The following is a 23,217-nucleotide window of genomic DNA, read 5'->3' on the forward strand; positions in this document are numbered from 1 at the left end:
CCTCTTGCTTAGAGGACGTAGCACTTTGGGCTGGTCCGTTTCTACGAAAGGGACGAAAATTAGGTTTATTTTTGGCCTTGAAAGGCCGATCCTGAGGAAGGGCATGGCCCTTACCCCCAGTGATATCAGAGATAATCTCTTTCAAGTCAGGGCCAAACAGCGTTTTCCCCTTGAAAGGAATGTTAAGTAGCTTGTTCTTGGAAGACGCATCAGCTGACCAAGATTTCAACCAAAGCGCTCTGCGCGCCACAATAGCAAACCCAGAATTCTTAGCCGCTAACCTAGCCAATTGCAAAGTGGCGTCTAGGGTGAAAGAATTAGCCAATTTGAGAGCATTGATTCTGTCCATAATCTCCTCATAAGGAGGAGAATCACTATCGACCGCCTTTACCAGCTCATCGAACCAGAAACATGCGGCTGTAGCGACAGGGACAATGCATGAAATTGGTTGTAGAAGGTAACCCTGCTGAACAAACATCTTTTTAAGTAAACCTTCTAATTTTTTATCCATAGGATCTTTGAAAGCACAACTATCTTCTATGGGTATAGTGGTGCGTTTGTTTAAAGTGGAAACCGCTCCCTCGACCTTGGGGACTGTCTGCCATAAGTCCTTTCTGGGGTCGACCATAGGAAACAATTTTTTAAATATGGGGGGAGGGACGAAAGGAATACCGGGCCTTTCCCATTCTTTATTTACAATGTCCGCCACCCGCTTGGGTATAGGAAAAGCTTCTGGAAGCCCCGGGACCTCTAGGAACTTGTCCATTTTACATAGCTTCTCTGGGATGACCAAATTGTCACAATCATCCAGAGTGGATAATACCTCCTTAAGCAGAGCGCGGAGATGTTCCAACTTAAATTTAAACGTAATCACATCAGGTTCAGCTTGTTGAGAAATGTTCCCTGAATCTGTAATTTCTCCCTCAGACAAAACCTCCCTGGCCCCATCAGACTGGTTTAGGGGCCCTTCAGAACCATTATTATCAGTGTCGTCATGCTCTTCAGTATCTAAAACAGAGCAGTCGCGCTTACGCTGATAAGTGTGCATTTTGGCTAAAATGTTTTTGACAGAATTATCCATTACAGCCGTTAATTGTTGCATAGTAAGGAGTATTGGCGCGCTAGATGTACTAGGGGCCTCCTGAGTGGGCAAGACTCGTGTAGACGAAGGAGGGAATGATGCAGTACCATGCTTACTCCCCTCACTTGAGGAATCATCTTGGGCATCATTGTCATTGTCACATAAATCACATTTATTTAAATGAGAAGGAACTCTGGCTTCCCCACATTCAGAACACAGTCTATCTGGTAGTTCAGACATGTTAAACAGGCATAAACTTGATAACAAAGTACAAAAAACGTTTTAAAATAAAACCGTTACTGTCCCTTTAAATTTTAAACTGAACACACTTTATTACTGCAATTGCGAAAAAATATGAAGGAATTGTTCAAAATTCACCAAAATTTCACCACAGTGTCTTAAAGCCTTAAAAGTATTGCACACCAAATTTGGAAGCTTTAACCCTTAAAATAACGGAACCGGAGCCGTTTTTAACTTTAACCCCTTTACAGTCCCTGGTATCTGCTTTGCTGAGACCCAACCAAGCCCAAAGGGGAATACGATACCAAATGACGCCTTCAGAAAGTCTTTTCTATGTATCAGAGCTCCTCACACATGCGACTGCATGTCATGCCTCTCAAAAACAAGTGCGCAACACCGGCGCGAAAATGAGGCTCTGCCTAAGATTTGGGAAAGCCCCTAAAGAATAAGGTGTCTAAAAAAGTGCCTGCCGATATAATCTTATCAAAATACCCAGATTAAATGATTCCTCAAGGCTAAATATGTGTTAATAATGAATCGATTTAGCCCAGAAAAAGTCTACAGTCTTAATAAGCCCTTGTGAAGCCCTTATTTACTATCTTAATAAACATGGCTTACCGGATCCCATAGGGAAAATGACAGCTTCCAGCATTACATCGTCTTGTTAGAATGTGTCATACCTCAAGCAGCAAGAGACTGCACACTGTTCCCCCAACTGAAGTTAATTCCTCTCAACAGTCCTGTGTGGAACAGCCATGGATTTTAGTAACGGTTGCTAAAATCATTTTCCTCATACAAACAGAAATCTTCATCTCTTTTCTGTTTCTGAGTAAATAGTACATACCAGCACTATTTTAAAATAACAAACTCTTGATTGAATAATAAAAACTACAGTTAAACACTAAAAAACTCTAAGCCATCTCCGTGGAGATGTTGCCTGTACAACGGCAAAGAGAATGACTGGGGTAGGCGGAGCCTAGGAGGGATCATGTGACCAGCTTTGCTGGGCTCTTTGCCATTTCCTGTTGGGGAAGAGAATATCCCACAAGTAAGGATGACGCCGTGGACCGGACACACCTATGTTGGAGAAAACAGAGACTTTTAGTGTAATAAGTTAAAAAACAAAGGTGTTATTAGCTAGTGTTTGAAAACTACTCACCTGGTGTTACCTCAATCATATTTCCTATCAACGTAAGTCACTTACCTTATATGATTGAGGTAACACCAGGTGAGTAGTTTTCAAACACTAGCTAATAAGACCTTTATTTTTTTAACTTATTACACTATAAGTCTCTCTCTGTTTTTGTCCCCTTGTTTTTTCTTTTTTGCCTCCTCCTTCTGGCCCTTATTGACTTACTCACACCCCTTGAGCGTAGTCAGTCAGTCTCTCTCTCTAAAATGACAATGCTGATTGCCTTATATAGACAAAATTCTAATGTTACGTGTCCTGTATCACTAACTTGCAGGACCTTTCAGAGATTGCCAGCATGCCAAGGAATCCGGATTCTCCAGTAGCGGGATTTATTTAATAAAACCAAACAACGCCAACAGTCATATGCAACTGTGGTGTGAGAACAGCTTGGATCCAGGCGGCTGGGCAGTGATACAGAGGAGGATAGATGGATCAGCAAACTTCTTCAGAAATTGGGAAACATATAAGGTACAAAGAACGACCATATAAAAATGTACAAACGCTATTGACAGAAAGACGACCTCCAATATAGATTTTTAAAATGTAAAATGTTAAATTCAGAGGTAATAAACACTGCCCCTGAATATGATGGACCTATTTTTATTTGGTTGCACAATTTATTATAGTTTTAATATTTTACACACAGGTAGTCTTAAAATCCTATGCTTATAAAAAAGCAATGGCCAACTAGAAACATTCAAATCTAAAACTGCTTCAAGAGTTAAAGGGATATTACACTTTTTTTTCCCACTGCTCCAGAGAGGCTTGTGTTCAGTGTTCCCTCTAAGGACAGTTTTGTGAGCGTCTCAGCAGTGAAACAGTTAATTAGAGCGATTAGCAAATGCTACACAATGCAGACCAGAAAAGGGGGGTTCCCTTATTAACTGTTTCACTGCTGGGCCGTTCACAAAAACTGGCCATAGAAGGAACACTGCTGGTGTTCACACTTCAAGTGACAATATACTTAGACAAGCAGCTGATGAGAGTTAATTGCATTCAAATTAGCTGCACGAACACCCTTTCAAATGGGCTGGTAATGTTTCTCTCCCACCATCTCTCCCCCGTGGCAGTTTCAGCAGGCAAAAGCAGCAATTCGTAAACAAATGAATACACTTGGGAAAGTACATTAATAATTGGGAACACATTTAAGGGGAGAACATTTTACAGTTGCAGAAATACTGGAGATCATCCTTCAGAATCTGGCCCTACAACATGCTACACAGTGACTGTTTAATCTGTGCAAGAGTTCATGTCAGCCCTTAATTTGGAACAGCAGAAAAACACAATTTATGCTTACCTGATAAATTTATTTCTCTTGTGGTGTATCCAGTCCACGGATCATCCATTACTTGTGGGATATTCTCATTCCCAACAGGAAGTTGCAAGAGGAAACCCACAGCAGAGCTGCAATATAGCTCCTCCCCCAACGGTCATAGCCAGTCATTCGACCGAAAACAAGCCGAGAAAGGAGGAACCATAGGGTGCAGTGGTTACTGTAGTTTAAATTTCAAAATTACCTGCCTTAAAATGACAGGGCGGGCCGTGGACTGGATACACCACAAGAGAAATAAATTTATCAGGTAAGCATAAATTGTGTTTTCTCTTGTAAGGTGTATCCAGTCCACGGATCATCCATTACTTGTGGGATACCAATACCAAAGCTAAAGTACACGGATGAAGGGAGGGACAAGGCAGGAACTTAAATGGAAGGAAACACTGCCTGTAAAACCTTTCTCCCAAATATAGCCTCCGAAGAAGCAAAAGTATCAAATTTGCAAAATTTTGAAAAAGTATGAAGCGAAGACCAAGTCGCCGCCTTGCGAATCTGTTCAAAAGAAGCCTCATTTTTAAAGGCCCAAGTGGAAGCCACAGCTCTAGTGGAATGAGCTGTAATCCTTTCAGGAGGCTGCTGTCCAGCAGTCTCATAGGCTAAGCGGATTAAGCTTCTTAGCCAAAAAGGAGAGGTTGCCGAAGCCTTTTGATCTCTCCTCTGTCCAGAGAAGACAACAAACCAAGCAGATGTTTGACGTAAATCTTTAGTAGCTTGTAAGTAAAAACTTTAAAGCACGGACCACGTCCAGATTGTGAAACACAAGGATGGAACAAGAATCTCTTGATTGATATTCTTGTTAGATACCACCTTAGGTAAAAACCCAGATTTGGTACGCAGGACTACCTTATCCGTATGAAAAATCAGATAAGGAGAATCACATTGTCAGGCAGATAACTCGGAGACTCTACGAGCCAAGGAAATAGCTACCAAAAAAAGGACTTTCCAAGATAAAAGTTTGATATCTATGGAATGAAGAGGTTCAAACGGAACTTCTTGAAGAACTTTAAGAACCAAGTTTAAGCTCCATGGTGGAGCAACCAGTTTAAACACAGGCTTGATTCTAACTAAAGCATGACAAAATGCCTGAACGTCTGGAACATCTGCCAGACGCTTAACTAGCTGACAATCCTTTTTCCAAACCTTCTTGGAGAAAAGATAATATCCTAGGAATCCTGACCTTACTCCATGAGTAACCCTTGGATTCACACCAATAAAGATATCTACGCCATACCTTATGGTAAATTTTCCTGGTGACAGGCTTTCGTGCCCGTATTAAGGTATCAATAACTGACTCGGAGAAGCCACGCTTTGATAAAATCAAGCGTTCAATCTCTAGGCAGTCAGCCGCAGAGAAATTAGATTTGGATGGTTGGAAGGACCCTGAAGTAGAAGGTCCTGTCTCAGAGGCAGAGACCATGGTGGAAAGGATGACATGTCCACTAGATCTGCATACCAGGTCCTGCGTGGCCACGCAGGTGCTATCAGAATCACTGATGCTCTCTCCTGCTTTATCTTGACAATCAGTCGAGGGAGCAGAGGAAACGGTGGAAACACATAAGCCAGGTTGAAAGACCAGGGCGCTGCAAGAGCATCTATCAGTGTCGCCTTGGGATCCCTGGACCTGGATCCGTAACACGGAAGCTTGGCGTTCTGGCGAGACGCCATGAGATCCAGTTCTGGTTTGCCCCAACGATGAATCAGTTGTGCAAATACCTCCGGATGGAGTTCCCACTCTCCCGGATGAAAAGTCTGACGACTTAGAAAATCCGCCTCCCAGTGCTCTACACCTGGGATATGGATAGCTGATAGGTGGTAAGAGTGAATCTCTGCCCAGCGAATTATTTTTGAAACTTCTAACATCTCTAGGGAACTTCTTGTTCCCCCTTGATGGTTAATGTAAGCTACAGTCGTGATGTTGTCCGACTGAAATCTGATGTACCTCAGAGTTGCTAACTGAGGCCAAGCCTGAAGAGCCTTGAATATCGCTCTTAGTTCCAGAATATTTATTGGAAGGAGAGACTCCTCCTGAGTCCACGATCCCTGAGCCTTCAGGGAGTTCCAGACTGCACCCCAACCTAGAAGGCTGGCATTTGTTGTTACAATTGTCCAATCTGGCCTGCGAAAGGTCATACCTTTGGACAGATGGACCAGAGATAGCTACCAGGGAAAAGAATCCCTGGGTCTCTTGGTCCAGATTCAGTTGAGGGGACAAATCTGTGTAATCCCCGCTCCACTGACTGAGCATGCATAGTTGCAGCGGTCTGAGATGTAAGCGTGCAAACGGCACTATGTCCATTGCCGCTACCATTAAGCCGATTACTTCCATACACTGAGCCATTGAAGGGCGCGGAATGGAATGAAGAACCCGGCAGGAATTTAGAAGCTTTGATAACCTGGACTCCGTCAGGTGAATTTTCATTTCTATAGAATCTATCAGAGTCCCTAGAAAGGAAACTCTTGTGAGTGGGGATAGAGAACTCTTTTCCTCGTTCACTTTCCACCCATGCGACCTCAGAAATGCCAGTACTACGTCCGTATGAGACTTGGCAATTTGGAAGTTTGACGCCTGTATCAGGATGTCATCTAAATAAGGGGCTATGCCCCGCGGCCTTAGGACCGCCATAAGCGACCCTAGAACCTTTGTAAAGATTCTTGGGGCTGTAGCTAATCCAAAGGGAAGAGCTACAACTGGTAATGCCTGTCTTGAAAGGCAAACCTGAGAAACCGATGATGATCTTTGTGTATCGGAATGTGAAGATAAGCATCCTTTAGATCCGCTGTAGTCATATATTGACCCTCCTGGATCAGTGGTAGGAAGGTACGAATAGTTTCCATCTTGAACGACGGAACTTTGAGGAATTTGTTTAAGATCTTTAGATCCAAAATTGGTCTGAAGGTTCCCTCTTTTTTGAGAACCACAAACAGATTTGAGTAAAAACCCTGTTCCTGTTCACTCCCATAACTAGGAGGTCTCGTACACAGTGTAAGAATGCCTCTCTCTTTATCTGGTGTGCAGATAATTGTGAAAGGTGAAATCTCCCTTTTGGGGGGGAAGCTTTGAAGTCCAGAAGATATCCCTGGGATATAATTTCCAACGCCCAGGGATCCTGAACATCTCTTGCCCACGCCTGGGCGAAGAGTGAAAGTCTGCCCCCTACTAGATCCGTTACCGGATAGGGGGCCGTTCCTTCATGCTGTCTTAGAGGCAGCAGCAGGCTTTTTTGACCTGCTTACCTTTTATCCAGGTCTGGTTTGGTCTCCAGACCATCTTAGATTGAGCAAAAGTTCCCTCTTGTTTATTATTAGAGGAAGTTGATGCCGCACCTGCCTTGAAGTTTTGAAAGGCACGAAAATTAGACTGTTTGGCCCTAGATTTGGACCTGTCCTGAAGAAGGGCATGACCTTTTCCTCCAGTGATATCAGCAATAATCTCCTTCAAACCAGGCCCGAATAAGGTCTGCCCCTTGAAGGGAGTGTTAAGTAGCTTAGATTTTGAAGTCACGTCAGCTGACCATGATTTAAGCCATAGCGCTCTGCGCGCCTGTATAGCAAAACCAGAATTCTTAGCCGTTAGTTTAGTCAAATGAACAATGGCATCAGAAATAAAAGAATTGGCTAGCTTAAGTGCTCTAAGTTTGCCAAGTATGTCATCCAATGGAGTCGCTACCTGTAAAGCCTCTTCCAGAGACTCAAACCAGTACGCCGCAGCAGCAGTGACAGGGGCAATGCATGCAAGAGGCTGTAGGATAAAACCTTGTTGAATAAATATTTTCTTAAGGTAACCTTCTAATTTTTTATCCATTGGATCTAAAAAAGCACAACTGTCCTCGACAGGGATAGTAGTACGCTTTGCTAGAGTAGAAACTGCTCCCTCCACCTTAGGAACTGTCTGTCATAAGTCCCGTGTGGTGGCGTCTATTGGAAGCATTTTTCTAAAAATAGGAGGGGAAGAGAACGGCACACCTGGTCTATCCCATTCCTTATTAATAATTTTTGTAAACCTTTTAGGTATTGGAAAAACATCAGTACACACCGGCAATGCAAGTATTTATCCAGTCTACACAATTTCTCTGGCACTGCAATGGAATCACAGTCATTCAGAGCAGCTAAAACCTCCCTAAGCAACACGCGGAGGTGTACAAGCTTAAATTTAAATGTAGAAATATTAGAATCAGGTATCTTCCTGAGTCATTAACATCACCCACTGACTGAAGCTCTCTTTCCTCAGCTTCTGCATATTGTGAGGCAAGTTAACAAGCAAATATAAAAAACGGTACTGTGCCTTTAAGAGAAACAAATTTTGTCAGAATTTGAAAAACAGTGAAAAACAGTGAAAAAATGCAGTAAATCAAACAAAATTTTTACAGTGTATGTAATAGACTAGCAGAGCATTGCACCCACTTGCAAATGGATGATTAACCCCTTAGTTCAAAAAACGGATCAAAAAAACGAAATAGACGTTTTTTAACAGTCACAACCAACTGCCACAGCAAGCTGTAGCCCTAACTTCCCCAATAAACAACTTTGGAAAGCCTTTGGGCCCTTTAGAGATGTCTTATAGCATTCAGAGGGCCTTTGAGGGAATCTGGATGTCTTAGTTTGTAATTTTAACTGCAAAAAAACCCCCGTTAAAATAGGCCCCCCCCCCCACTCATAGTAACACAGTGGAAAACCTCAGGAAACTGTTTCTAGACAAAATTTAAGCCAGCCATGTGGAAAAAACTAGGCCCCAATAAAGTTTTATCACCAAAGTATATATAAAAACGATTAAACATGCCAGCAAACGTTTTATATTGTAAATATCATAAGGGTATTACCCCTGGGAGTAAGCATGATACCAGTCGTTATTAAATCACTGTATTCAGGCTTAACTTACATTAATCCGGTATCAGCAGCATTTTCTAGTGTTTTCCATCTCTAGAAAAAATTATAACTGCACATACCTGACAGCAGAATAAACTGCACGCCATTCTCTCGCTGAAGTTTTACCTCATCTGTGTAATCCCCTCAGACATATGTGAGAACAGCAATGGATCTTAGTTACAACCTGCTAAGATCATAGAAACCTCAGGCAGATTCTTCTTCTATTTACTGCCTGAGATAAAATAGCACAACTCCGGTACTATTTAAAAATAACAAACTTTTGATTGAAGAAAATAAACTAGCTATATTTAAGTGAGAAATAGAGTAAACCAAGTCTCTATGGGAGGTGCGCAAAGTTCAAAAGGATGTTCAGTATGAGGATGTTCCCAGGGTATTCCGAAGAAGCGGGCAGCACTCTTGTAAAGTGAGGGTGGGTACCTGTAAATCAAAGAGAAAGAGAGAGGCGCCTCATGGGACAGTATCGAAACAACCAAATCAGGTATACAAAGGGACAGCCCGTAATGGGGTATACTCACAAGGAGAGCGGCATATAAGGATGCCTAGTAGAGCGGGACGGGACTACAAGTCGCCCGACAGACGTGCACAACAGTGCGTGGAGACGTCGGGTCACGGGGTCGGTTCAGCCAATCAGCGGCCAAGGAGAACCAGCATCGAACGTCACAGCTGTTCAAGGAGTAACCTATGCAAGGCTTGACGTATGATCGGCAGGTCATCAAACCAATCCGGATAATGAATCAGGATAATGAAGAGCAAGGAGTGATATGAATAAAAAAACTCGTATTTATTGAGTTAGTTAAAAACAATTAGCATACAGCAACGCGTTTCTCGACCTACGGGTCGTTTCATCAGGCTGATACTGCCTATCTCACAACTTGCTCTACTTATAGTATTTAATATCCTATCAAATGCTGACCTCACTCACACACCCCTGTAGGGGGCCAATCAGATAGCCAAACACGGAATTGGTTGGTGGCCATTCACATTCGTCCTATGGGTGGGGTGTGTGTGTGACGTAAGCCACATCGGCTTTCAGATAAATTTGAACTTAAAAGTTAAAACAATTCATCTTAACATAGTATTAACATATATATATATATAACAACTCTAATAAAAATAATAAAATATATACACAATTAATCACAATATTAAACAACTTCTTTGATCCTTGGTGTAACGACTTTGAGTAATAATGACACACTTCATGTATATATATATAGTAGCGTCAATGCAACCAAATAAAAAAGAGTTGCGTGATTTCGAATAAACGTTACTATACAAAATGTGTCTTTTCTGGCAAACATGTGTCCTAGTCACACAGATAAAACAGACCATTAAAGCCTAGCATGCATAACATATAAATTATAAAAAACAAATATATTATATATATAAAAATTATAAACAAAGGGACCCAGACATGACATAGGACTCCCCCCAAACTCTAACTAATTGATAAGCTATGGTCATAACATAATACATAATATAATATAAAAAAGATAAAGATTAGTATCCTTTCTAACGCTGTCCTATAATCATGGCTCATATATTGAGAGAGACTTAATATGGCCCTTTTTAGCATATATATTACCCATATACAGGTGTAAGTTTGCCAAACGAGGACTATTTTTAAAATATATAAAATCAGTCCCGATAATTAATGATAGCATGGAGATATACACATAACCTGTCGACTTTAGTCCAACGGGCCGAGGCTCAGTGAAGGAGAGGGAGACCTAAGGGAGCCAGTCACTGGAAGGCGGCCAAATCAATACATAGATTCAGGCCGTCAGGGTGCATACTCTTTAGTACATGGATCCAGTAGGTCTCCCTCTGCCTAAGTCTGAAAAAACGATTATATAAATGAGACTTGGATATATGTTCGATGGGATTGATGGAAAAGCATTTAAGATCACCATTATGAGCATTGTTACAGTGTCTGGAGACACTGTGAAGTCTATAGTTATTTCTCATATTACGTTGGTGCTCAGCCCACCTAGTACTAAGGCGCCTACAGGTGCGCCCCACGTACTGCATTCCACAAATGCATGTCAACAAATATACAACATAATTGGATGCACAGGATACATGCCCGGTTATAGTGTATGATTTATGGGTAATGCTAGATCTAAAAGTTTTTTGTTTATTGTTAACAAATGTACACATCTTGCATCTATTAGACCTACATTTAAAAGAGCCTGATGGTAATTGGCATACTGATAGATGGTTACGTGTAGGTGGTGTCTTGTGTTTCACCACTTTACTAGGAGCCAGCAATGTTTTTAGAGTGGGAGCCTTTCTATAGACTACTCTTGGTTTATTGTCCAACTGTTTTCCTAGAATGGGATCTTTCATCAGAATCTCCCAATGTTTGTAAATAATTTGTTTTATTAGATGGTGGTTGGAATTGTACTGAGTTATGAATAGAGGGCATTTGTTAATTCCCTCGGCCTTCTCTGCTTGGGTGGTAGCAGTAAGGAAATATTTCTCTCTATCATCAAATTTAGCCCTACTGTACCCATTATTAATGATGTATGTTGGGTAGTTTTTCTCAATGAAACGTTCTCGTAAAATGAGACTCTGAGACTCATAATCGGATATAGAGCTACAATTGCGGCGGACTCTTCTAAATTGCCCATAAGGCACATTTTGTTTCCAAGGATGGTAATGGCAACTCTTGAAGTCCAGAAAGCTGTTGCAGTCAACCGTTTTAAAAAAGGTGGTACTAGTTACCTTCCCATCAGTGAAACAAAGATTTAGATCTAAGTAAACAATAGATTTATCATTGATGACACTCGTGAAGTTTATACCTCTATTGTTAGAATTTAGATGATCTATAAATAGATTAGCAGAGGACTGATCGCCCCTCCAAATGAATATGAGGTCATCTATAAATCTGCCATAGAATACCAGGCTCGCCCCAAAAACCGATTCATATATATAATGTTGTTCGAAGTAACCCATGAATAGGTTAGCGTAGCTCGGGGCGAACCTGGTACCCATGGCAGTACCTCTTGTCTGTAAAAAGAACTCATCCTGGAACACAAAATAATTGTGTTCCAGGATGAAAGTGATCAAGTCCAATATAAAGACTCTTTGATTCTCAGGAAGGTACATATCTCGTTCTAAATAATGGGATACTGCTAGCAGCCCCAACTCGTGGGGGATATTGGAATACAATGCTTGGACATCGCATGTTATCCATATCATTTCTGAAGAGATCTGCAATGGCTCTAATTTCTTCAGAAGGTCTGTTGAGTCCCGAATATATGACTCGAGACCCAATACATACCTCTGTAGAAAATAATCCACGTATGAAGATACATTGTCCGTAAGACTGCCTATCCCTGCTATTATGGGACGGCCTGGAGGACATTTGTTGTCCTTATGTATCTTAGGAAGGTGGTAGTAAAAAGCCTGGTTGGGCTCATTGGGTACCAGGTAATCCTTTTCCTTTTTATAAAGTATCCCTTCCTTAAACGCACCTTCTACGATATCTCTAAGGGTAGCTCTATATCTCGCAGTAGGATCCGAGTTGAGTTTTGTATAATAGGAGGTGTTAAATAAAATTTTTCTTGCTTCCACAAGATAATCATCTATATCTTGTAGGACCACCCCTCCGCCCTTGTCGGCCTGCCTAATGATGAGGGATTTGTTGTTTCTGAGGGTTAACAAAGCTCTTTTTTCATTGGCAAACAAATTCTCTTGTCTATTATTTATCTTTTTGGGAATTTTTTCAAAATCATCGCTGACCAATTGTCTAAATATTTCGATATGTGCATTATTAGTAAGCTGTGGTACAAAATTAGATTTGTTTCTAAAAGATGTATGTATATAGCCATCACATAATTGATCTAATAAGCTATCAGGCTCGTAGACGGCAACAGTTTGCTGTCTGAGTCTTGCTTCCATAGAATCAGTTAAAATGGGCCTCTGTGTGTTATCCCTAAGCAATTTCTCAGCAAAAAACTTTTGCATGGACAATTTCTGTGTAAATTTATTTAGGTCTACGAAAAGTGAGAAAATATTATGTTTGATGGAGGGACTATAGGATAGGCCTTTACCAAGAACCCGTATCTCATCATTTGTTAGTGTATGAGATGAAAGGTTATAAATGCCTTTTTTCAAGGTCTGTAATCGTGTCTCTTTGAGGGCTGTACTTCGTCCTCTGCACCCTCGTTTCCGTGTGGTCTTTTGCCTTTTGGGGGGGCAGTTAAAGAGACCACAGGTTCTAGATAACTGGCAATTGTTTTCTGTTTCCAAGTGGATTGTCTGGGGCCTAACTCTAAAAAATTAGGAGAAGAATTATTCGCAGGAGCTCCTGTTTGGTTCACATTTTCAACATATGGGCTTAAGTTGGGAATACGATTTCGACTAGTGTCATTTACATAAGAGTGGCCATTATTGTTAACCATTGGTCTATTAGTGGTTTGTGATCTGTTTGAAGAGTCACGATAATCAGAAGTAGACGTGTCTCTAAAATGTGATGTACCTTTATTTCTAGAGGAGTGACCTCTCCAATCTCCATAATTCTGATTGGATGAAGGATGATTCGAATGTGTCAAGTTAGCCCGTGTTGAGTGAGAATGCTTATTAGCATTATATATGGGTCTTTGTGAGTCGTAATGTGATCTATAATGGGGGCGTTCGTAATCATATCCATTATCGTTCTTTCGATCAGTATAATTAAAGTGTTGTTTATTTGTCCACTCACTATAATTGTTGGGTCCCCCTCTTTCATGTTGTATAAATGACCTATGGGGATCTCTATTGTAATCATCATATGAATGGCCATATTCACTATTATGATCATTGTAGGGCTGCCTATTTTCTCTATAGTGTGACTGATTTATACTTTTATTTCCACTCCTATCTTTATTTTTATTTTTATTTCTAGAGTAGTTCACCACTGTCCAATCATTATTTTGGTCAGTTAAATACCCTAATCCAGGGGTCTGGGGGTAATTTGAATTTTCCTCAATTACAATATTACTCACTAAAGAGGGTTCTGATGGATTTACTTTAGTATTTTTATTTTTATTTTTATTGCTATTTTGGCCCTTATTATAGGTGTGAACTTGGCCCTTTGAGTAGTCTTCATCATCTCTCATGAGTTTTTTATTTTTAATTGACATAAGTTCTTTTTGAAAATTATCTGTTTTTTGCAACACCATCGAGTTAAGTTCATCGTTTTTTCAGACTTAGGCAGAGGGAGACCTACTGGATCCATGTACTAAAGAGTATGCACCCTGACGGCCTGAATCTATGTATTGATTTGGCCGCCTTCCAGTGACTGGCTCCCTTAGGTCTCCCTCTCCTTCACTGAGCCTCGGCCCGTTGGACTAAAGTCGACAGGTTATGTGTATATCTCCATGCTATCATTAATTATCGGGACTGATTTTATATATTTTAAAAATAGTCCTCGTTTGGCAAACTTACACCTGTATATGGGTAATATATATGCTAAAAAGGGCCATATTAAGTCTCTCTCAATATATGAGCCATGATTATAGGACAGCGTTAGAAAGGATACTAATCTTTATCTTTTTTATATTATATTATGTATTATGTTATGACCATAGCTTATCAATTAGTTAGAGTTTGGGGGGAGTCCTATGTCATGTCTGGGTCCCTTTGTTTATAATTTTTATATATATAATATATTTGTTTTTTATAATTTATATGTTATGCATGCTAGGCTTTAATGGTCTGTTTTATCTGTGTGACTAGGACACATGTTTGCCAGAAAAGACACATTTTGTATAGTAACGTTTATTCGAAATCACGCAACTCTTTTTTATTTGGTTGCATTGACGCTACTATATATATATATACATGAAGTGTGTCATTATTACTCAAAGTCGTTACACCAAGGATCAAAGAAGTTGTTTAATATTGTGATTAATTGTGTATATATTTTATTATTTTTATTAGAGTTGTTATATATATATATATGTTAATACTATGTTAAGATGAATTGTTTTCACTTTTAAGTTCAAATTTATCTGAAAGCCGATGTGGCTTACGTCACACACACACCCCACCCATAGGACGAATGTGAATGGCCACCAACCAATTCCGTGTTTGGCTATCTGATTGGCCCCCTACAGGGGTGTGTGAGTGAGGTCAGCATTTGATAGGATATTAAATACTATAAGTAGAGCAAGTTGTGAGATAGGCAGTATCAGCCTGATGAAACGACCCGTAGGTCGAGAAACGCGTTGCTGTATGCTAATTGTTTTTAACTAACTCAATAAATACGAGTTTTTTTATTCATATCACTCCTTGCTCTTCATTATCCTGATTGATTATCCGGATTGGTTTGATGACCTGCCGATCATACGTCAAGCCTTGCATAGGTTACTCCTTGAACAGCTGTGACGTTCGATGCTGGTTCTCCTTGGCCGCTGATTGGCTGAACCGACCCCGTGACCCGACGTCTCCACGCACTGTTGTGCACGTCTGTCGGGCGACTTGTAGTCCCGTCCCGCTCTACTAGGCATCCTTATATGCCGCTCTCCTTGTGAGTATACCCCATTACGGGCTGTCCCTTTGTATACCTGATTTGGTTGTTTCGATACTGTCCCATGAGGCGCCTCCTAGCTATATTTAACCACTCTCTCTTACGACCACCGCTTGTTGAGAGTTGCAAGAGAATGACTGGCTACGACAGTTAGGGGAGGAGCTATATTGCAGCTCTGCTGTGTGTTTCCTCTTGCAACTTCCTGTTGGGAATGAAAATATCCCACAAGTAATGGATGATCCGTGGACTGGATACACCTTACAAGAGAAATATAGGCTTTCCAGTGAGTGTGTCTTTGGAATTTAAAACAAAACAAAAAATTGTGTTAAAAATTGACAGTTTTAAATAATCTCTAACCCCTTCGATGCCCATGACGAGGCGTTCTCCTCATGTACATCACTACTTTTATATGCATGACCTGCCCTTCTTGTCTTGGAGGGGATCACCAATCAAACACTGTTTTTTCCATTCCCCCCCCCCCCCCACCAGGCCGGAGATCATTGGTGGCCTAGTGGGCGGCACTCTAAGGCTTCATCGGAGTGCTGGCCAACATCACAAAGGGCCTAAGGCAGGATTCAATGTTAGCTGCTAGGAAGCTGGATGGGGGGAGGTTTTTCTAAACCCTCAATCTCAGCTCCCATAGTAGCTACAATGCGCCAAGATCCCCTCATTTGAAAGAAAAACGCCTGCAAACCAGATCATTTAAAAAATAAAATAAACACACAGTGATCTGGTTTGCAGTAGTACTGTATACACACTATGGAAAAAAACGTTTCTCTTGCGACCCCTAATTTAATTTTATTTCCCAGTAGACCCTCTCTTAAAAAAATATATTCATTTTGTTTGTATAGTCAGGTGATCACTGTGGTAACTGAACACCTTGCAAGAAAAAAGTACTTTTGTTTCTGTACTGCACAATGGGGTCTCTCTAATCTATATTATAACTCCCAAAAGCCTCTATGGCCCCTATTTCATATGTGGCTACTCTTGATGACAATTAAGGAATTAAGGAAGGTGATTACAGTAACATCAGTGGTCACTGGGCTATTTCCAATATTTACAAAAAAATCTACTAATAAATTATACAGTTTTGGCCGCAGCTTTCTCACATGCCATGAATTATAAATATAATAATGGCATATTTTGAATCTGCTGGGCCTACTGAAAAAAAACAATATATCATTTGTGTGAGTCACTCAAATGAAAGTTGACTACAACAGGAATTTAAATGTTAGTAGCAAAAAAAGCTCAAAATGTCTCAGCACTGGGGTGAAAAAAGGCTTAGCAGCGAAAGGGTTAAACAGATATTTTATATGCAGATTTCTGGCAATGTAATGTGTGACTGCTCTAATACTCTATACATATAGAAAAAAAATGTTATTAATGTTCCGTTAAGGATGTCTGGTTAGGCACAGGTGCCCAAGTAAATTAACATTAAACTTATCCAGACTTAGTATAAATCTATAAATCGATTGTGGCCTTTAAAGGGATATGAAACCCAAATTTCTTTCTTTCATGATTCAGATAGACTAAGCGTTTCCCAACCGCGGTCCACAAGTACCCCCAACAGTCCGGGTTTTCATTATAGCTGAAATAGAGCACAGGTGAAATAATCAGCTGATGGATGAGAGCAGGTTGGTTGCTGATCACTTCTCCTGTGCTCTAGTTCAGCTATAATGAAAACCAGGCCTGTTGGAGGTACTTGAGGACTGCGGTTGGGAAACACTGAATAGCGCATGCAATTTTAAGCAACTTTCTAATTTACTCCTATTAATTTTCTTCATTCTCTTAGTATCTTTATTTGAAAAGCAGGAATGTAAGCTTAGGAGACTGACCATTTTTGGTTCAGCACCTGGGTAGCGCGTGCCGATTGGTGGCTAAATGTAGCTACCAAATCAGCAAGCGCTACCCAGGTGCTGAGCCACAAATGTCCCATCTGCTAAGCTTACATTTCTACTTTTTCAAATAAAGATACCAAGAGAATAAAGAAAAATGAATAGGAGTAAAATAGAGCATGGTTTAAATTGCATGCTCTATCTGAATGATGAAAGAAAAAAAAATGGGTTTCATATCCCTTTAAGGGCTAAAATTGGATACTGTGACATAAACCAATGAAAATCCACATATGAGGTTACATTAAAATAAAAAAAAAAGAGCTGTCAAATGCTGTGTGTCAGGAAATACAGATCATTAACTGCACATGTCATCTCTCCGTGCAGAAAGGATTTGGAAACATTGATGCAGAGTACTGGCTAGGACTAGAGAATATTTATCAAATTACAAACCAAGACAACTACAAGCTGCTGATTGAGCTGGAAGACTGGAGTGGCAAGAAAGTATATGCCGAATACAGCAGCTTCCGCCTGGAACCAGAGAGCGACTTCTACAGACTGCGCTTAGGAACGTATCAGGGTAACGCTGGAGACTCCATGGTTTGGCACAATGCAAAGCAGTTCACCACACTGGACAGGGACAAAGATTCATACTCAGGTAAAGTGCTGGCTCTGGACTCTCTATTTAATCTTTTAGAGGGACATGAATGTCAAAATTAAAAGGGATACTATTTTTTTTTCTTTCATGATTGAAATTTTAAACAACTTTCTAATTTACTTATATTATCAATTTTTCTTTGTTTTCTTGGTATCTCTATTTGAAAACCAGGAATGTAAAGCTTAGGAGCCAGTGCAGTACCATGGGGTAAATCCGGCTCCCAAGGGCGCCAAGCCGGATTTACCGCACAGCTATTGGCTAAGAGGTGAAAACGTCACCTCTTAGCAAAAAAATTTTTTGCCGTGGGCTGCTGTAGCAGCTAAGATCGGCGATCGATTGAAACAAATAAAGGAGCTTTCTACATGAAGTATCTTATACTTCATGGATGAAAGTCCCCTTTATTTGTTTCAATAATCAATCCTAGCGTTTGTAAAACGCTAGGATTTACTTTCACTTTAATTATCGCTGGTACTTGGGTGTATTTTTACTTCTGAAAATGGTAGATTTTCTAATTCCCAGTGCTGGGGGAATACATCCTGATGACTTCTCAAGGCTTACTCTGCTACATATCTTTCCCCAATTGGTTTTAACTTATAAAAACTGCAAATCAGTGCACTGTATAATGTGACCATAACTAGCCTTGTTGTCTGCGCACCCAAGCCCAGATTTGCTCCTTGAAATAAAGCAAGAGGTGGGTGGAGTTAGGCTATTGAAAACCAATAACAGAAAGCAAGATGTTAAAGGGACAGTCAACACCAAAATTGTTATTGTTTAAAAATATAGATAATGCCTTTACTACCCACCCCCAGCTTCGCACAACCAACATTGTTATATTAATATACTTTATAACCTTTAAACCTCTAAATGTCTGCCTGTTTCTAAGCCAATAAAGACAGCCTCTTATCACATAATTTTTATTTGCTTTTCACAACAGGGGAGTGCTAGTTCATGTAAACCATATAGATAACATTGTGATCATGCCCGTGGATTGTGGCAGACACTGCACTAATTGGCTAAAATGAAAGTCAATAGATAATAAATTAAGTCATGTGATCACGGGGCTGTTAGAAGATCCTTAGATACAAGGTAATCACAGAGGTAAAACATATATTAATATAACTGTTAGTTATACAAAACCGGGGAATGGGTAATAAAGGGATTACCTATCTTAAAACAAAACTTCTGGTGTAGACTGTCCCTTTAACAGGTTTTATAACTGTTAAGACTTGGATATGTTATTCTTTAGTGAGACAACAGTAATGTCCTATAATTACAAGGAATTTTTACTGTTCCTTTAAAGGGACATGAAATCAAACATTTTTTCTCTTATTTTTTACAATTTCAATAGAGAATGTGATTTTAAACAACTTTCCAATTTATTTATTTTATCCAATTTGCTTCATTCTCTCGGTATCCTTTATTTGAAGGAGCATCAATGCACTACTGGGAGCTATCTGAAGACATCTGGTAAACCAATGAAGAGAAGCATTTTTTGCAGCCACCAATCAGCAGCTAGCACCCAGTAATGCATTGCTGCTCCTGAGCCTACCTTGATATACTTTTCAACTAAGGATACCAAGAGATTGAAGCAATTTAGATAATAGAAGCAAATTGGAAAGTTGTTTAAAATCACGTTTTATCTGGGTCATGAAAGAAATATTTGGGGTTTCATGTCCCTTTAACTCACAAGGCCCAAGCTTATTTTTCAAAGGTTCTTCATAATTTTAAACTTACGCAAAGGGAAACGGTTTTCCAATATATTCACACTTACTATGTCATTTATTTTGGAAAAATACAAACATTAAAAATATAACTTTGTTCCCAGGCAACTGCGCTCATTTTCATAAAGGAGGATGGTGGTACAATGCGTGTGCCCACGCCAATCTCAATGGGGTCTGGTACAGAGGAGGGCATTACCGGAGCAAGCACCAAGATGGCATTTACTGGGCAGAGTATCGGGGAGGCTCCTATTCTCTGAAAACCGTCAAAATGATGATAAGACCTATAGACTGAAACACAAGCAGACGGAGGGCGAGGTCTAAGAAAAAACATAACGGCGTTGGTTACGACATTTATAATACACTTGAGATACTATGTGTAATTTTTTTATACCTATACATCTTCCTTATAGGAGCAGGTATCACCTATATAAAATCAATATAGGACCATTCATTGGTTATACAAGTTTTGGGAGATAAAATATTTAGTCAATTACTATGTACGGAATACAGCATTTTCCATAAAGTCCTATTCTTTTGTAAAACAACTAGGTGAAGTGCGCTATTTGTTATTCTGCTATAAAGGTAAAAACAAAGGACTATTCTGTGCTAATCATAGCTCTGATCATATGGTTACCTTGATTGTAAAGTATAATTTATCTCGCTTTACTTGTTTTTATGCACAAGGACAATTTTATCATTATTTAAAATATTTATAATGTTATTGCTGTAAAGCAATGCTAGTTGAATTTGATCTAGTTACCATAATGGACACTGTTTTAGACCATAACTATAGTATAAAGTTTGCAGACATAATTGGGAAATCATTAAAGGGACATTAAACACTTTGAGAAGGTAATCTGACTAATAGTAATATATATAATATATATATATATATATATATATAAGTGAAAGAAATAATGGGCAGACAGTCCGTAGCTCAGATGAAATCCACTTTTACTAAGGGCAGCTTTACAATCAGAGCCACGTTTCGGGGCTTACACCCCCCTCCTCAGGCTCAATACAAATAAATGCAAAATACAACCCTTAAATAGCCAAAAAGCTCCACCCCCCTCATTCATTACATCATCAAAATCTTCCTATAGTATATAATTTAAAGTGCCAACACAATTTTAACAAACGATAAAGCAATGTATATATGTGTGTGTATATATATATATATATATATATATATATATATATATATACATATATACACACACACTGCATATATAAAACTCTACAATATACTTCCATTATTTATTTTGTCCCCTTATCCTGTAATTCCATTCTGAAATTGTGAGATTTTCAGTTCCTTTTAGAAATAGAAGTGCAGAACACTGTTATATTCCACACAGCCATTGGCTGCAACTCTAGCGACCTATTTATAACTGTCCCTAATTGGCCACAGCAGAGAAGGTAACCTAAGTTACAAAATGACAGCTCCCATTGTTTTATAGGCACTTTACACTATTTAAACAGCTAATGAAACTTAAATACATCTACATGTTAATCTTAGACTAATCTTTTCTTTGAACACATCATGCTATCTAGCATTTATTTAGTGTTTAATGTCCCTTTAAGTTCCCAAGTTCCAAGAAGCATTTTCTGTTTTGTGTAGTTTACAAATATTACTAGGTTTTGGTAAAAACTCAAACTGACCAGTTGGAATTTCAATTTGACCACAATGTGAATAGACATTTGGAGCTCATTAAATAAACAACCTCTTAAGTTTTAACTTGTGTTTGGGTTATTACATAGTGTCAAACAAGATACAGCTGTTAGCAACTGTTTGTTGAGCAGCAACAAAATATATTACAAAAAACAAACCAAACCAAGAGATATACTGGAAGTAGACAAATCAAATATATATGATTAATCATCAATCCCTACAAAACTGAACAAAATGTAGTTTTAAATCATTTAAAGGGACACTAAAATTAAAGGGATACTAAAGTTAAAATTAAAGGGACATGAAACCCAAACATTTTCTCTCATGATTCAGATATCTAGATCGATAGTGTGCACATGCCTGAATCACTATATAGCAGGAAACAGTGCTGCCACCTAGTACTCTTGCTAATGTATAACATTTATGCAAAACTGCTGCCATATAGTTCTGCAGACACGTGCACACTCCTGAGCTTATCTTCCTGCTTTTCAATACAAGGATAACAATAAAAAAAGCAAATTTAATAATATAAGTAAATTGGAAAGTTGTTTAAAAATGTACGTTCTATCTGAATCATGAATGGATTTTTTGGGTTTTATATCCCTTTAAATTTTCATGATTCATACTATTAAAAACAGGGGCACTTTCATTCATCCAAGTTTAGAAAGCAGCCATTTTGTTTAAAAACTTACTTTTGTTTTTTTCACAACCAGAGCAGCTTCCCGCACCCAAAGATCCTCTCTTCACACGTCATCAATGACTAATCTGGCTTCCTCCAATCACGGCTTTCACCCCAGGGGAGTCATTGCCTGAGGCCATGCTGTGATTGGAGGAAGCTGGATTAGTCATTGCTGACGTGTGAAGAGAGGATCTCCGGGTGGGGGAAGCTGCTCTGGCTGTGAAAAGAAGGTAAGTTTTTAAACAAAACGGCTGCTTTCTAAACTTTAATGAATGAAAGTGCCCCTGTTTTTAATAGTATTTTTAAAAACCGGGCTTTCATTCATCAAAGTTTACCTTCTCTTTAATTTCAAGAGCTTCCTTTTTAACAAACCACTAATGATTTATTTAAGATGTAAACATTTTATTGAAATTTTATAACAATTAGCAAAATAGAAACAAGCACAATAATTTGCATAAAATAATTCATTAAAGGGTTATTCCAGCCAAAATTGAAAACCACATGGGTGCCTTTCGGTATTTAACAGAAGCAATTTTGTAATATACATGCATTAGCAAAAATGCTTCTAATCTAAGCTATAGCTGTTTCAAAAGTGTATTTAAGTATGCACCGTGCACCAGCATTTTAAACACAACACTTGTTCGGAGAGCCTAAGGTGCTTGCACCATCTGGTAATGACTCAATTTGTTAATTGCTGACATGATACAAGCCCCACTGATGATCTGAGCAGCTGCATTTTTTAAAATGTGAGTGCAGTGAAAATATCTAGCTATGCTTCACATGCACGTGCAGAGAAAAATTTTAACACTTAAACAGTTATAACTCTTAATAGAAGCATTTTTGCCAATACATGTACATTGCAAATATGTTTCTCTTCAAAGATGCAATAAATCTACGTGCATTTATATTTTGACTGGAATGTCCCTTTAATAGTTTTCAAACAAAAAGAAGAGAAAGGAATAAGGGGAGAAATTAAATATGACAGATTAGTGGCAATTACAGAAACATCACCTGTTTGGATACAATCTCACCTGATAGCTATCTCCATGTTAGGAACAATTAGTGAGCCATTGCTGCCCAAATCTCTCTAGTAGCAGAGTTAAAGGGACAGGAAACCCCAAAATTGTCTTTCATGAATTGGATAGAACAAACAATTTTAAATACGTTTCCAACTTGCTTCTATTATCAAATTTGCTTCATTCTCTTGTTATTCTTTGCTGAAGGAACCGCATTGTACGACTGGCAGATAGCTGAACACATCTGGTTAGCCAATCACAAGAGACAAATGTGTTTTTTGTGCAGGCACCAATCAGCAGCTAGCTCCCACTGGTGTAGGATACGTGCATATTCTTTTTCAACAAGGAAAATAAGTGAATTTAAAAATGACTTAAAACGACATATTCTATCTGAA

At 39.2% G+C, this 23,217-nt stretch overlaps 2 protein-coding genes across 9 annotated transcripts in view; one reads left to right on the forward strand and one right to left on the reverse strand.

Moving 5' to 3' along the window:
• Positions 1-21,193, forward strand: part of ANGPTL1 (angiopoietin like 1) — a 55,332-nt gene extending 34,139 nt beyond the window's left edge. For both annotated transcript variants that reach the window (XM_053693292.1, XM_053693291.1), the window contains exons 3-5: positions 2,788-2,981; positions 17,467-17,737; positions 19,563-21,193. In XM_053693292.1, the coding sequence (XP_053549267.1) occupies positions 2,788-2,981; positions 17,467-17,737; positions 19,563-19,750 (653 nt within the window). In that variant the 3' untranslated portion in view covers positions 19,751-21,193. The remainder of the gene's footprint in view (positions 1-2,787; positions 2,982-17,466; positions 17,738-19,562) is intronic.
• Positions 1-23,217, reverse strand: part of RALGPS2 (Ral GEF with PH domain and SH3 binding motif 2) — a 619,002-nt gene that overhangs the window by 197,618 nt on the left and 398,167 nt on the right. The gene's annotated exons all lie outside the window — the stretch shown is intronic.

Source organism: Bombina bombina, chromosome 10 (genome assembly GCF_027579735.1).
Source record: "Bombina bombina isolate aBomBom1 chromosome 10, aBomBom1.pri, whole genome shotgun sequence".
Classification (NCBI taxonomy): Eukaryota; Metazoa; Chordata; class Amphibia; order Anura; family Bombinatoridae; genus Bombina; species Bombina bombina.